Below are 14,702 nucleotides of genomic sequence, written 5' to 3' on the forward strand. Positions count from 1 at the left end.
ATCAGAATTCTAATTTGTATATCCAGACAATTTTAATTTAAGATTCATATTTTACTCCTTTTTGACATTGTTTTTTTTTTAAAGAAAATTCTAGTTTATGCTTTTTCTGTAAATGTATAAATGACATACGATTATTTAATAATCAAAATATTAGGAATCCACATTTTTATTTAAATGTAATGGTTATTCTAAATTAAAAAACTTTAATCAGTTTATACTTCTTTAATAAACATTCATTTCACAATAACAGAAGCATATATAAGTTGTACTAATTAATAGTACTATAAACAAAGCAACAATATTTATAGTTCACATTATGTACATATACACAGGCATAAATTTCTTTTTCAAGTCCAACACTAGATTTCTTTTTTGCAATGTAAAACAAGATACATTTAATTTCCAAACAAGCCAATTACACAATCGCTCATTAATGAAACAAAACAGGAATGCTTTGAGGTTCAAAAAGAGGGCACAAAACATTCTTACAAGTAAAAATAAAGTACAGTTAGTTCAACCATAACTAAATGATTGTTTTCATTTGGTTTATCTAAAACAATAAAAACTGATAAAAAATTACCTTTTCTTAAAAAAAAGTAAGAGATTACTGAAAATATTTCAGCACTTTATATCATTTATAACAAACAGAACAAATGTTAAAGGTATAACAACAAAAATCAGCATAACGTGTAAATCTGCAGGATTATAGTTTCAAAGTTTAAGCAGAACCTCTTTTTCAGCTGCAGGACATGCATTCCAACAGTACAGAATATGGTTCTAGTATATTTAGCCTTTGAAACTACAGTCCTGAAAATTACGTTTTTTTTTTTTGGCTATAGTATCTTTAGCACTTTATATCACGTAACTGGATTAGGATAATTCTTTGATTTAATGATAATAGTACACAAGTTTCATAATAATTCAAATTAAGGTTTGACTGTACTCGAAAGACTCCATTAATTTAAACACCAAAAACAGAAGTAAAACACAATTTCTTTGAATGCCAGTTTTTTAAAATTTTATAATTATCACCATTGACTAATAATTTGAGGTAGTCATTTCCTCAGTTTAATATTACTAAAATAGAATACATTATATTGCTGATTATATATTCTAACTTAGAAAATACAAATCAAATGCTTCAAAGAAAAATCAGAGAAACTGATATTTTTTTACTTTTTCCATTTTCTTAAGATTAAATGCACAAGACATGCCTCTAGTACAAAAATGCCAATATTTAGATCTTTTAAAGCATTCTTAATGCAAAATATGGAGCTTTTAAACATATTTTATAAGATTTTGGCACTTGCACTGGAACTTGAACCAAATAAATCATATCACACATGAAAGCTTATGTAAAATAATAAAACAATTACTGACAATAATAGAAATAATTTATGGTTTACACGATTCATTATAGTGACAACATTTTCTTAAGCAATCTGATTCTCAATTATATATAACAGTTTTTATAACTTTTAAATCTTCTTTTGACTTGTTTTCTTCTGATGTCCTAAGAAAGCAATTTTAGCAATAAAAACATTTAAAATTATGGAATTTTTTTATACAAAAATATAATACAATTATTGCAATATACAAGATAAACACCTTGTGTGCAATTTTGATTTATTCATATCGACCAGGCAATATATATTTTTTCCGTTATTAATAAAACATTACTAAATCAAATACAGCTTATTAGTTTAAGATTAAAAGCTATTTATGGTTTCTGATAATAAAGGTAGAGATTCCAATAAAAATCAACAGTAGCTCCAAGCAGAGCAATGGCATTAGGCATAAATAATACAACTCAACAAATCTATTTATAGCTAACATAACATATATGTTAATTTGTTTAAAAAAAAAAAAATCACACAAGCATTGATCAGAGGAAAAAGGCATGTTACAGCATATCACATTTCACATTTATGAAAACCGTTAACAGCTTGCCCAAATTAAAGGCCATAAAATGATTCAAGTGATTAATTTCTTAAAATATTTTCTTTCTTACAAAGTTTCCCGAAATCTAAAGTTAACAAAACCTATGTCCTTATAACATCTATCAGGGCTTTAAAAAGGAAGAACATTAAAAAAAAAAAAAAAAAAAAAAAAAAAAACCTCTTTCCACATAAATTTTAAAGTTCAGAGTAAACGAACTAATCTGAAACTGCAAAGAAAATACTTACTAACTGAATTAATAAACATAGCTTATGAGTAAAATATTCATAAATAGAGGAAAACAGACACTGTCTAGAAAGCTAAAATTTAAAACTATTACATTTCTTTTGGTTTTTAAAAATATAGAAAAACAATGGAAATATTTTGATTGCGTCAAGTAACTTCTATACATATTTTACGACACAGCAAAAATAGTTCGATTTTATATGTTGAATATGTCAATGGCAAATAAGTACATTGTATTATTTTCTCTTTTTATAAACTATAATGTTTTATACATTTATAGCATGATAATAAACTAAGTTCACAAGTTACAGATCATTACTGAACAGAAAGAAGAAATCACAAATCAGCAAGCAAAGAAACTTCATGAACATACAAGCTACATGTCAAACAAACACAATTTTCCATAATTTGAGACTGGTAAATCACCATACAATTGCAGGAAAAGGCACAACCCTGTTAAATTACCCCTCTTCCATTATGGCAAAATGAATGAAAGCACGGGAAATAGTGAATTATCTCAAAGTTTGACCAGCATAGGAAATTACATTTTTCCAGAATACCATCAGGTATTTGAAACTCTAGAGGCACATCATTCGTTTTTACGTTCTTTGCTTTTTGGCTCATCTGCCTCAATTTCAGCATACTTCGCTTTTTTTAGCTCTTTTCTCCCGGTAGAAAGCTCAGTGGACTGTGGGCTAAGTGGGTGCTTGGGTGGATTGGGGGTGGTGCATTTGGCTTCACAAATTTCTCGTGTGTGCCCAGTGGCATATTCTTCATTGGAATAGGAATTGCACCCTGAAAAATAATAAAATTATAATTTAGTTGAGCATAAATTACAAAACAATTAAAACTTAAAAATATACAGTGTGTCTACTATGTTTTTAGACTGGTAACAGATCCAGAGATAAATTCTCCTGAGCTATTACATACACACACAATACTTAATTCACGAAACTAGAATTCCTTTCAGAGATATTTTAGAGGCTATTTTTTCCCCCCACTGCACATCTTTTAAGGGTAAACACTATTTAATTAATTAGATTTAGAATCTAATGTACAATAAGATTTCTAAATTTTTTAAAGATGTAAACTAGTTTTTTCACAGACACTTGCTTTCGGTTATATCCCTAAAGAAAATATTAATGAGAAATTAGTCCTCCTGAGTAATTTTAGCCTTAAAAGTATCATGCAGCTATTTAAAACTGTTTAATTATGTGACCTTACCATAAACACTAATATAATTAGTATGGTTGATCTTGATCAATTTATTTGTAAAACAGGCTGGACGGGCACACCATTTATATAAAATGTAGTTGATGGGGTGGGAGATACACATGAAATTTGAACAGAGGTAAAACTATGAAAAGATAATTCTAACCACTTTTATATTTTTAGATTATCCTAAACACAAATTCTAAATGCTTAGCAGGAAACCAACTAAATCAAGGTACACATGATCAGGTAATATCGGACAGGCATTTTTGCTTACTTAGCATTCAATTACTTAGCTTAATTATTCTTTTAATCAATAAATGCTTAATAATTTCTGACAATACACATCAGTCTAGGTGAAGTCATACTATACAGCCAGACATTTGGATAGCTGTTACACAACACATCATCTGCAGCCCTGGTTACTAGCGTCAGTTTTTGGAGTTGAATAACAGTAAACTTACTATTAATTAGCACTAATACAATGATGAAAGCTGTTTGGTTTCTGGGCTGTAGCCATATATTCAGAATTTGATATCCAAGCTCATACCAGAAATCAGCCAGTATTTATGTACACTGGGTACTCAGCCAGTATGGGGGGGTCTATATCTCCTGTTTTACTGGGCCGATTGACGAAATTCAAATTGTATTTTTCATGTCTTAAAAGTGTGACACAACTCAAATTATGCCAAACTGTTAAGTTTTTTAAAAACTGCATAAGTAGTTTTTAAAAACTTAGCTCCTCAATGTTAATTGAATTTAATATATATTTATTTATATCTCTTTTTTTTATTAAACTTACTTGATTCCTTCTTCCAAAATTTGAAATTTTGCCTTAATCCAAATATAATTTGTACATTTTTTGATTTATTTTAAAAATTTGTATTTTTAAATATTTTTCAAAAAACATTTTGTATTATAACCTATAAAATTTTTAACTTCATTTTAAAGTAGATGTATTTCTAGGCACACCTGCAAAAAATTATTATTAGAATTTTTTTATTCAAATTTTTGTAAGATACACATGAATTTACATACTGGAGCGTTTTCGAAATTTGGCATATTTTTTTGGAGCGATAACAACGCCAAACGATAATACACTTTGTTAACATTATTTGAAAGTATGAATGATGACTTTTTCCCACTCAGCTACAATGACGAAAAGAAAATTGGTTGCTATAAATTAAGTAGCTTGCCCAGTAAATTCTTGGCAAAAATTAAAAAAATATGCCAAGATTTTTGAATTTCTCTGTAAATTTCACACCAAATTAAAAAAATTTAATATTAAGGCACAATTTGAGTTGTAGAATCGAATGAATGTCATAGAATGTGAAAAAATTGGCATGACATTTGTGTCAAAATACTTATGTTAGAATGATGTTATATATAAATCTAACATATATCCAACGTTGAGCCTTCGTTCGAGACATGAAAAATGCAATTTGACTTTCGTCAATTGTCCCAATAGAACGGGAGACAGAACTGTCCCCCCTTTTTTTTTGCACAGTGTACATATATAACTTATGTACTTCTACTTCTTTAATGCTGATATCACTAAATATACTGATACAAGGATGCTGTTATTGGATATTGCAGCATTCATCCATGCTGCTCACCACACATTTCTGATGAGCATTAAACACAAAAATGAGCATTGAAAAAAAAAAAAAAACATGGTCTCATTTCATTTTTAATAAATCATAATAATTTTATAAATAAATTTAGATGAAGTGCCACTTACTTGATTACTGCAACTATAGAAGACAAAAATGCAAAAAAAAGCTACATTTTCATTTTCAAGCTTAACAAGTTGATAAGTTACTTTTTTATATTTATAATTTTTTTTAAAAGTTTTTTTCTATATACCATACTTAGTTGCGATGTTAAAGGTTTTCTCAATACTGCATTTTTATCAAATGAAATTTCCGACCATGATATAACACCACAGCAAACATTTAATAGGACTACAAGAAATTTCTCAGTCTCCCCCATCCTCAGCTTTCTTACGTAATTCTTCTTTAATGAAGATATTCCTGTACTTTGAGTTTGCCTCTTCCCAATTCATTGTTAAATGTTTCAATAAACCTTTGAAAAAAATTATTTTTTATGATAACAGCTTTGGGATTTTAGTTATTTTGTTTTTATTAAAAATAGTGATAGCTTATAGCATGTTTCTGCTTAATGGGATACTAAGAAATAATAGAACTATATTCTGTGATGAATGCATCCACATTTTACTATATCTAGGGTTACCAAGGGAGACTGACCAAACATAGCATTTTTGTATCTTGAAAATTTTCAAAAGCTTTTTTTTTATTTTTAAACAAGCTTATTGACTGCCATCGCACTTTTCGGATTCCGGTCCAAGAAGCCAAATTGATTTAATCATATTATGTTATTAATTTTTATAATTATATTTTTTGTTCATTTTTTAATAAATTTTCTGTTTATGCAAGGCAGCACTGGTTTTTTGTTCTTTCCCCAGAAGCCATTTATCGATATTAACACTCCGAGTTTCATTGTAGCTGCACAAAAATGGCAAATAAACACAGTACGAGATAACTTGTAGTTAGCGTCCTAGAAAAGAATGCAATATACTAGTTATCATGTAGTTGGCAGTCAATGTGTTAAAAGTTGTTTTCCTTCTGTTACCTGGATCTTCACAGCTAAATTTTCAGCTAAGTTCTGTTTATTGTATATTGATATGAATGATATCAGTAATACTAAATTCATAACAATAAAAGCTATGAAATTGACAACTGATTTTTGATACTTTGCATCACATCACAAATGATGCCATATTTCCATAACCAGGGTCTAGTTATACAAAGATTTTAAATTATTACAATTTTACATTTGGCATATTACCTTAAAATGCTGAACTTCTTTGCACGTTTCCTTTAGGTAAACTTTTACTGCATTAGATCTTTTCTTTCCATAAATTACATCACATCTCTGTTGTTCAAGTAACCCAACTGCCTGATTAAGAGATTTAGTTAGAGAAAAATGTTTCTTAGTTTAGGTTAGGTTATTTGAATATGGCAAAACACACAATGAGTACCTATCTAAAAGAAGAGATGCCTCTGTGGAAAACTTTTTAAGGGAACTACTGGCTTGTATTCAAATTAAATAGATTAAGAAAACCAACCATGCAAAAGTATTTCTTACTTTAGAGATTAAGGGAATATAATTACACTATTAAAGTTTTAAACAGCTACATTAATTATTTAAATAATAACATAAAAATAAGGAAATTTCATTTCAATATTGTTCTACGGGTTCATGGATTTGAAGTGATTGGTGACAACACTTAATGAAGTGTCAAAACATAATTTATTTGCCAATATTACTCAGGACAGTTCTAAAAACACGTTTACAGTCGGCAAAAAAACTAATGACAAGCACGGCGAAACAATCAGCAACACGGCATTCAGGCTATAATGGTGAAGACAGCTTCATGGCCAGCCGATTCTGCTCGCATTCTTCGAGAATTATCTTATGAAGAAAAGAAAGAAGAGGGAAATCTTTGGATGTGACAACAATAACGACTTTAGTGAGGAAAATATTGAGATAAATAATAACAGCAGTGAATCTGAACAATAAATTTTGGATAATAATGATATCTTCTATGTAAGGAAAAATTTTTTTAGTAGTGAAAATAGAAGTATGTGCAAATTGCTTAAAGTCGAATAAGATGAATATTGTGAAAGTATTACCAGGCCTAAAACACCATGGCAAGGATACAGATGATGAAATAGGATCATTTTTTAAAATAATTGATATAAATATGCTTGATGAAATTTTGGAATGTACAAATAAATATATAAGTTTGCTAAAAGGCAAATACTCAAGAGACAGAGACTGAATGTGGAAATGAATGAGACAGAGAATGAATGTTTTCAAGAGTGGAAATGATGGCATACTTTGAATTATTATATATGAATTATTATATATGATAGAAATATAAAAAAAAAAAAAAAAAGGACAGCATGTAAATGTAAAAGAATTGTTCTCAAGTGACTGGAACTGAAATAACAAGAGCTGTGATGAGCTAAGAGAGATTTTTATTTCTCACAAGTCGTCTTCGATTCGATGGTAAATTAACAACGCAGGACAGACGAATATTAAAACTAGCTCGGATTTTAAAACACGTGTGTGCTCATGTAGTTATTAAAGAATAAATTTTAAATTTTCGATAATGAAATACATCATTGCCTTTCCACCTGACTAATATAAGTATTTAAAAATAATTTACTTTCATTTGAATGTGACACAATTTTTATTTTGCAATAATAAAGTGAATATTTCATTTCTTAACAAATTTATTATCAATATTCACCCATTTCTGTTGTTTTTCATGCCAAAAACAGCAAAATAACAGATGTAAAGAATTATGACGTGTGCGTGCTCATGTAGAATTGCCAAGTGCAAGTGCTGGAAGGTTAATAAATGTAATGAAACTTACTATACAGCAAAATATTGATCAAATCGACAAACTTTATCAGAAAAAACATTTTTGTTTTAAATTAATGTATTTCACTTCTTCAAACAAGATACGTTATTTTGTTATTAAGAAATTTAAAAATTATATTTAGTCTAATTATCAAACTTAATCACATCTACTTTTGCTTTGATGCATCATTTGCAGAAACGGACATTAAAAAGATATTGATAATTGTATTAAAAAAAGCTTAGAAAATTTAAGAAAAAATATTTCACAAAGAACTCTGAAATTTGCATATTATAAAACACTGATTTGAAGGGAAATCATAAATTTATAGAATTCTTTTTATTGGGACAGACCTCAAATTAGTTGCCACACTCATACAAACAAGTAAATTTCTATTGGAAATTTGAATCACAAAGCCACTTCCTGAAGAGTTAGCCAAAATATCTTACAACTATGGATAATGGTGCTGCCTTTCACTGTAAGACAAACATTTCCTTTAGAAGAAATTTTATATTTTCATTATTTTTTTATTTTAACAAAAGTTGTTTTGCCTGTAATACAATATAAATTATGCCATTTTTCTGAGAAAATTAAGTAGTGGAATTACTTTCCCCCCCAAAATATACAGACAATTTCTATTTGAACTAAAATAAATAAATGAAATAAAGTTTTAATTGCGCAGATTCTAAAATAAATGAAAGACAAACATGTTTTTATATTTACTGCGTTAAAAGTAGATAAAAAACGATTTTTTTTCTTATTCTTCTAGATTAAATTATTAACTTTTTAGAAGTATGCATTGTAAAATATAATACCTTCACATTATTTAAATCAGAGTAAAAAATTGAAATAATATAAAAGACAAAATTAATTTTGGATAACACAAAAATTATCAAAATAACTAGAACTCTGGATACCTTATTTCGGGTAACTGGCATTCCTCTCTTTTCATATTTACGTCGAACGAGAAGAATAGAAAGAAGTTGTGAATGTTGTGTTACCTCATCTTTGGTCTGTGAAATCATATAAAAATAATTCCTAATGCCCGAGTTAAAAAAAAAAAAAAAAAAAAAAAAGGGTCCTGATTTCATTCTATATTTGCAGAAATTTGTAGATAGCAAAAGATGTTCCTTAATTTTCTCATGTTGCATGGGGAGAAGGGGTTTTTTATTGGATTAATAAAACATTACTGTAGTTAAATGCTTTCCTGAAGTAGTTATCTAAAATAGGAGGACAGCAACATTTCACTAGGCATTTAAAAAGTAATGCTGTTTTCCGTGACATTACATTCATGTCACTCTATGAAATGTTACATCAAGACCTCACAACAACATTGCAGCATGATTATGCATTAGACTTCACATTAACATAACAATATGACACCATACTAACATCAGAAAAAAGGACATTAAGGCCATGCATACAATGTTACTGTGACAATCTCATGTCATGGTGTGACGTGTTTGCAATGGCATAGCAATGTTGCAGTACTGTTGGGTTTATAAAACATTTGATTTAAATCTTTCATATATTCTTAAATTCTATCTACTAATAATCCAACGAAATTGCTTCTGCAACAGACTTGGCTATAGAACTTTCTAGGTATGAGAAGTAAAATTTTTTTATATTTCCTAGGAAGACTCAGAATATATTTGCTCTTATTTTGTGAAACTTTAGAAGGGAAAGGTGGAGTTAACTCCACATTATAAATTCAAATTGATGCCACAATGATAAGAAAATGAAAATCTTTAATTCTAAATAAGCATCATCTTAAGAAACGCACCACTTTTTTGCTTGATGTTACATCATAACTGATAGAGCCACAACAAGGATGAGGCACTTGCCTCATGTAAAAGAAAAAAAAAAAAAAAAAAAAAAAAAAAAAAAAAAAAAAAAATTAGCTATAAAAATTTAAAAAATAAATCATGATTATTAACTTTCAGTTTCGGAACACGCACCAACAAGATATGAAAAGAGTTCTAGGTTATAAAACAGTCTAACTGAATTAACTAACATCGAATAAGTTAATTTAAGCTTGTTACAACGGGCTGCACAGACTAATTTGCCTAGAATGCACCATGCTGTCAATATACATAATTATATTTCCCTCTAATTTGAAAGTAAAGTCTTTTGCTTCATTTGCGGAAAATGTGCTAGTGAAAGACATGCCATATCTAATTTGTGAAAGGACCATGCAGTTGGTTTTCTTTAGTTATTTATTCACCATATTGAGTTAACATATATTGTGAATAAATTAAATGAATTGTCATATTAGTCCATCACATTCTTTGTCAAGACAGGAATGTAAACATATAAGGTTAAGCCATGACTTCTCTTCCGTACAGACATGCTTCAACTTGTTGCCTCAGTACAGCTAAAACAAGTGCTAAGTGAGTAACTTGCAGCGGCACAAAAGTGGCAAGTCAAGAAACTACGAGATAATTCATATTGGGTGTCCTGCAGAACAGATCTAATACAAATTATCTTGTGTTGGGCAGTCAATGTGTTAGTTATGTAAATGCAAAAATCTCCACATGGTGTAATTTATGACAATACGTGCAGAGAAAGAGGAAAAAATGAACACAATAAAACAGCTAATTTAAGGGAAAGCTGAAACCAAAATATTAAAAAATCAATTAGGCCAAGGATGGCAAACTTGTTTACTGCTGCAAATTGAAAATTAACCCATTAACCGCCAAAACTACAAGGAATGTTTCTTTTCTCATGAAAATAATAACAAATATTAAATTAAGCATTTATAACATAAATTTATATTGGAAAAAAAAAAAATGCTCTTACCTGTGGAAAAAGCAAGTGTTGCGTTCGTGCAACGTCAGCGGAATAAGACTACGGATGTTTAGTAAGTAGGATTGTACTCGTCTGATGTTTCTTTTGAGTGGAGTGCAGGATTACTTTTTAGCGGTATAATGTTTTATAAATCTACAAATCACTTTACTTGTAATTAATTTAATATTAAAATATACACTGTATTTCTTTTACAAATACAGATTATTTCATTTGAAAGATTCAAGCATGAAAAGCTTGATTACAATTATGATGTAAAGCTACATTACATACTTTGCATCTATAAACAGTCTGGCTATGGTACTCTTTACAACAAAGTTTTGTTATCAACGGACTTTACGATAAAATGTCTACCATCTCCATGCAATGGTTTTTGAATGCTGAATTTACTAGGTCTTCCTGTTGCTGATCTATTTCTGGCTAATTCTACACTCTCAATAGGAGTTTTCAAAAGGAATAATGCATTCTCGCGTCTGAAATCTAAAAGAGACTTTATATTTCCAGTAGTAAAAAGTGTTGATATTCAGTAAGTTCAGTAAGTAATCTTCTAACTGGATCTGGCTTATTACTTTTTTCAGACTGTAAGAGCAATTTTATAAAAGTAAACTTGAACTTTCGATTATGTCAAATAGAATTTCCGAAGCTGGAGCTCCCAAAGTATCTCTAAAACGAAAGTATGTTTCGATGTCCATCAAACAAAAAGTGGAATTGCTGCAAAAAAATGGATAGACATGAAGAAGGTGACAGAGAGGTTAGTGAAAAAGAAAAATTTCGATTGACAAGTTAGTCGGTATTCTTGGCACAGCAATTACGGGACTTGAACAGCGGAAAGCAGAAGAACAGAGAAAGCATTATCGCATAAAACGAAGCAACTTAAACAGCTTGCATTGAATGAAATGTTTAATAAAGTAAACAAATAAATATTAAGCCTTTTTTTTTGTAAATTTTGATACCCTTTAGATCATAATTGTCCTTTATTTCATAAATTACGGTTTCATATTTTTAATTTTATAATTTCTGCATGCCATCTTACGAGATTTAAACTGATGATCTATAATCCGGAATCGCTGAAGTCCCGACGAGTCCGGATTAATGACTTTTGACTGTGTATATATATATATATATATAAAACTGGGAGTTGAAGTTATCCACTGCACAATAATGACATTATTTCAAATTCCAAATTAACTTAAATTCACTCTATAATGCACGATTCAGATTACTAAACTATTTATAATGTAAAATATATTATTTAAGTAGGTATTTAAACCTAAATATTATGTGTTACTGGCTGATATCATTTTGTAATTTTCCATACTTTTATATTGTGGAAATTCTAAACAGGAAAGAAAAGCTTTTACTTATTATTTTAAAATATGAATAAAATAAAATTAACATACATACCATCATGTTGATAAACTTAGGAATGTACCATATATTGATGTAAAACAAAAGTAAATACAAATATTAACTTATTGAACATTGATTTAATCTTCATCGAATTTAAAAAATTTAAAACCAGGAGATTTGGTAATCTGCCTAGAGACTGAGAGATATGATGTAAAACTAGGAAACCTGCTACCAGGAGAGTTATCTGGCATATAAAGTTGTGCTGAAGCTCATCTAAGACTAGTTAAAATGTGATGAAGTATTTCAGGTTTACATGCCGAAACCACATTAGGCATCTGCAAGCCTAAAATATTTTACTGTATTCTAACCACCTGCACCAATTTATTTGGCTGATAAGAGCAATAAGAATATTAAAGACCGAGTCACAGATTAATCAATAATAGCAGAGCATCAGGACTAATCTGCTTTAAGAGGTACACTTTTGTGGAAAATATTCACACTTGCATCTAATTGCCTATAGGAAAATGTCCGAAAATTATCAAGTCAATCCATTTGCTATGAAATGTATCAGAACAAGCTTCCAGCATTACCTACTCAGCCACCTGCGAACATCAACATTAAAGAAAAATTCAGAATATATAATTGAATACTGAAATACATTATTTATTGATTTATGTTAAATGTGAAAAGAAAATTCGAAGCTACACAATATATTACACTTAAAAGAATCTGAGTTGCTATGGATTTTGAGGTACAGTCAAATACCAAAAATCCGCCGACCTGAAATCCGTGTTGCCTCTCAAAATATAAACATTCAGTTTATATGTTCTGGAAACCGCAACACTGAGTACAAAATATTGTAGAAAAAATACTTACCGAATAATGACATCATAATTACCAAATAATAATGAGTTATAACGGAAATACCAAATTACTGACAGAAAAAAATTTAAAAAAGTAAGATAAAAGTTTTCCCCCTCTAATCTCTGCATCGAGGTAAAAAAGCAGACGATTCACTCAACTCTTCATTCAAGTTCACGATTCACGTTGTTGTAATTTCAGAGATTTGTTATTCCACGAGATTGTTTAGTGCTGCCTTTTTTTTTTTAATCCTGATGTTTTGTGGATAAATTAAGAATATTTTAAATTTCAGCCCTTTTTAATACAATGACAGATAAGAAACGCACTCATGATTTTACTTCTTGCAGCGTTGAAAAACGTAAACACGTTGCATTGACGGCAACGCAAAAAGTGCAAATTCTGCAAAAGATGGAGGCAAGTACTACTCCTTGATTTATAGCAGAATGGTATGGTATTGCAACATGATTGTGTATGATATATGGTAAAATAAAGAAAAGCTGTTGAAATTTTACAGCAACTGTGATTCTAACACCGGAAATCTTTGCACGAGGCAAAATCGGCAATCCTCGATGCTGTGTACATATAATACAATGAATAATATAATCAATTTATATATGTAATAATAATTTAATGCATATAATAAATTATTGCAATAATGTATATAATAATTTAATTAAAAGTATCTAATACGCCTTATTTATTTTGCACTTTTAGTCCAAATATTATGCTTTATCTTTTCTGTCCTGAAATCCGCACAACCTCTGGTCCCAAGCTTTGTGGATTTCTAGACTTCTACTGTATTAATAAATTAATTACAGCAGCACATTATTGCAAACATATATAACAAAACCACAGACTGCAGATATTTTCCTAATTACAGAAAAACAAGCACAAAACACTTTTTTAAAGACAGAAGAATGTGACAGTATTGCCTTTCATCCACCCTTAAATCTATCTTACAGTGCTCTTGTTTTCAAAGTATTGTCAATAAAAAAAGTTTTTAAACATATGCCATTCTATTTCATTCTTTATTTTTATATTTAGAAAAACTGTATCTTAAATGACACAATCATGTTTGATTTGAAATTCTTTCTAGAATCAAAGCAAAATATTTTTCACTAGTATTTTACATGATGAGCAACTGTATCAAAGTATTATACACATATGCATAAAAACAAATTTATGACTAAAGAAGGAAAACTTTGCTGATTTTATACAAACAATAAATATGAGATATAAGAAAAGAGGTAAAGACTTTATCAAACAAAATTTTCGTTAGGTAAAAAAAGATGGCTTTGACATTTGAAATCTTTAAGGTAAAAGGATTTGATAATTTGGATAATAAAACTAAACCATATACAGGCAGACACAGAAGCCATTATTTGTATAAAAATTATTAAACTAAAAACATTCCGTTTCAGTTTATAGATTATATCAAGTAAGCAAAAACCCGCTTCTATGTATTAAAAAATGTTAGTACTTTTTTACATTTTTGAGGTATGCAGAACTTTAACCTTTTTGTATCTTCAATAAGTAGATGGGATGGATATATGTTCATTTTAAAAACAACATAAAATGTAGCATGGATGTGTGATATGCATCAAGAGCATACTTTTAAATAACTGAGGTATATTGGTTATTAAAAGATACATCTCAAATATTAAATCATTGCTGTGGGATGAAATATCACTTTGAAGCAAATTAATAAAAAACTTTTATGAATGCTATCAAGTAAATAAAGCCTTGCAAAGGAAAAGCTATAATTGTCAATAAAATCACATATTTAATAGAGGGATTATGTCTTTACAGTATTTATCTCTAAAGGTAAATTTACCTTTAG

At 29.0% G+C, this 14,702-nt stretch overlaps 1 protein-coding gene across 3 annotated transcripts in view; it reads right to left on the minus strand.

Moving 5' to 3' along the window:
• Positions 1-202: 202 nt before the first annotated feature.
• Positions 203-14,702, minus strand: part of LOC118186463 (coiled-coil domain-containing protein 6) — a 119,408-nt gene continuing 104,908 nt past the window's right edge. For all 3 annotated transcript variants that reach the window (XM_035356567.2, XM_035356566.2, XM_035356565.2), the window contains one exon: positions 203-2,979. In XM_035356567.2, coding sequence (XP_035212458.1) covers positions 2,774-2,979 — 206 coding nt within the window. In that variant the 3' untranslated portion in view covers positions 203-2,773. The remainder of the gene's footprint in view (positions 2,980-14,702) is intronic.

This window comes from Stegodyphus dumicola, chromosome 8, assembly GCF_044657685.1.
Source record: "Stegodyphus dumicola isolate Sdum_Otavi_A_Nest chromosome 8, ASM4465768v1".
NCBI classification, from domain to species: Eukaryota; Metazoa; Arthropoda; class Arachnida; order Araneae; family Eresidae; genus Stegodyphus; species Stegodyphus dumicola.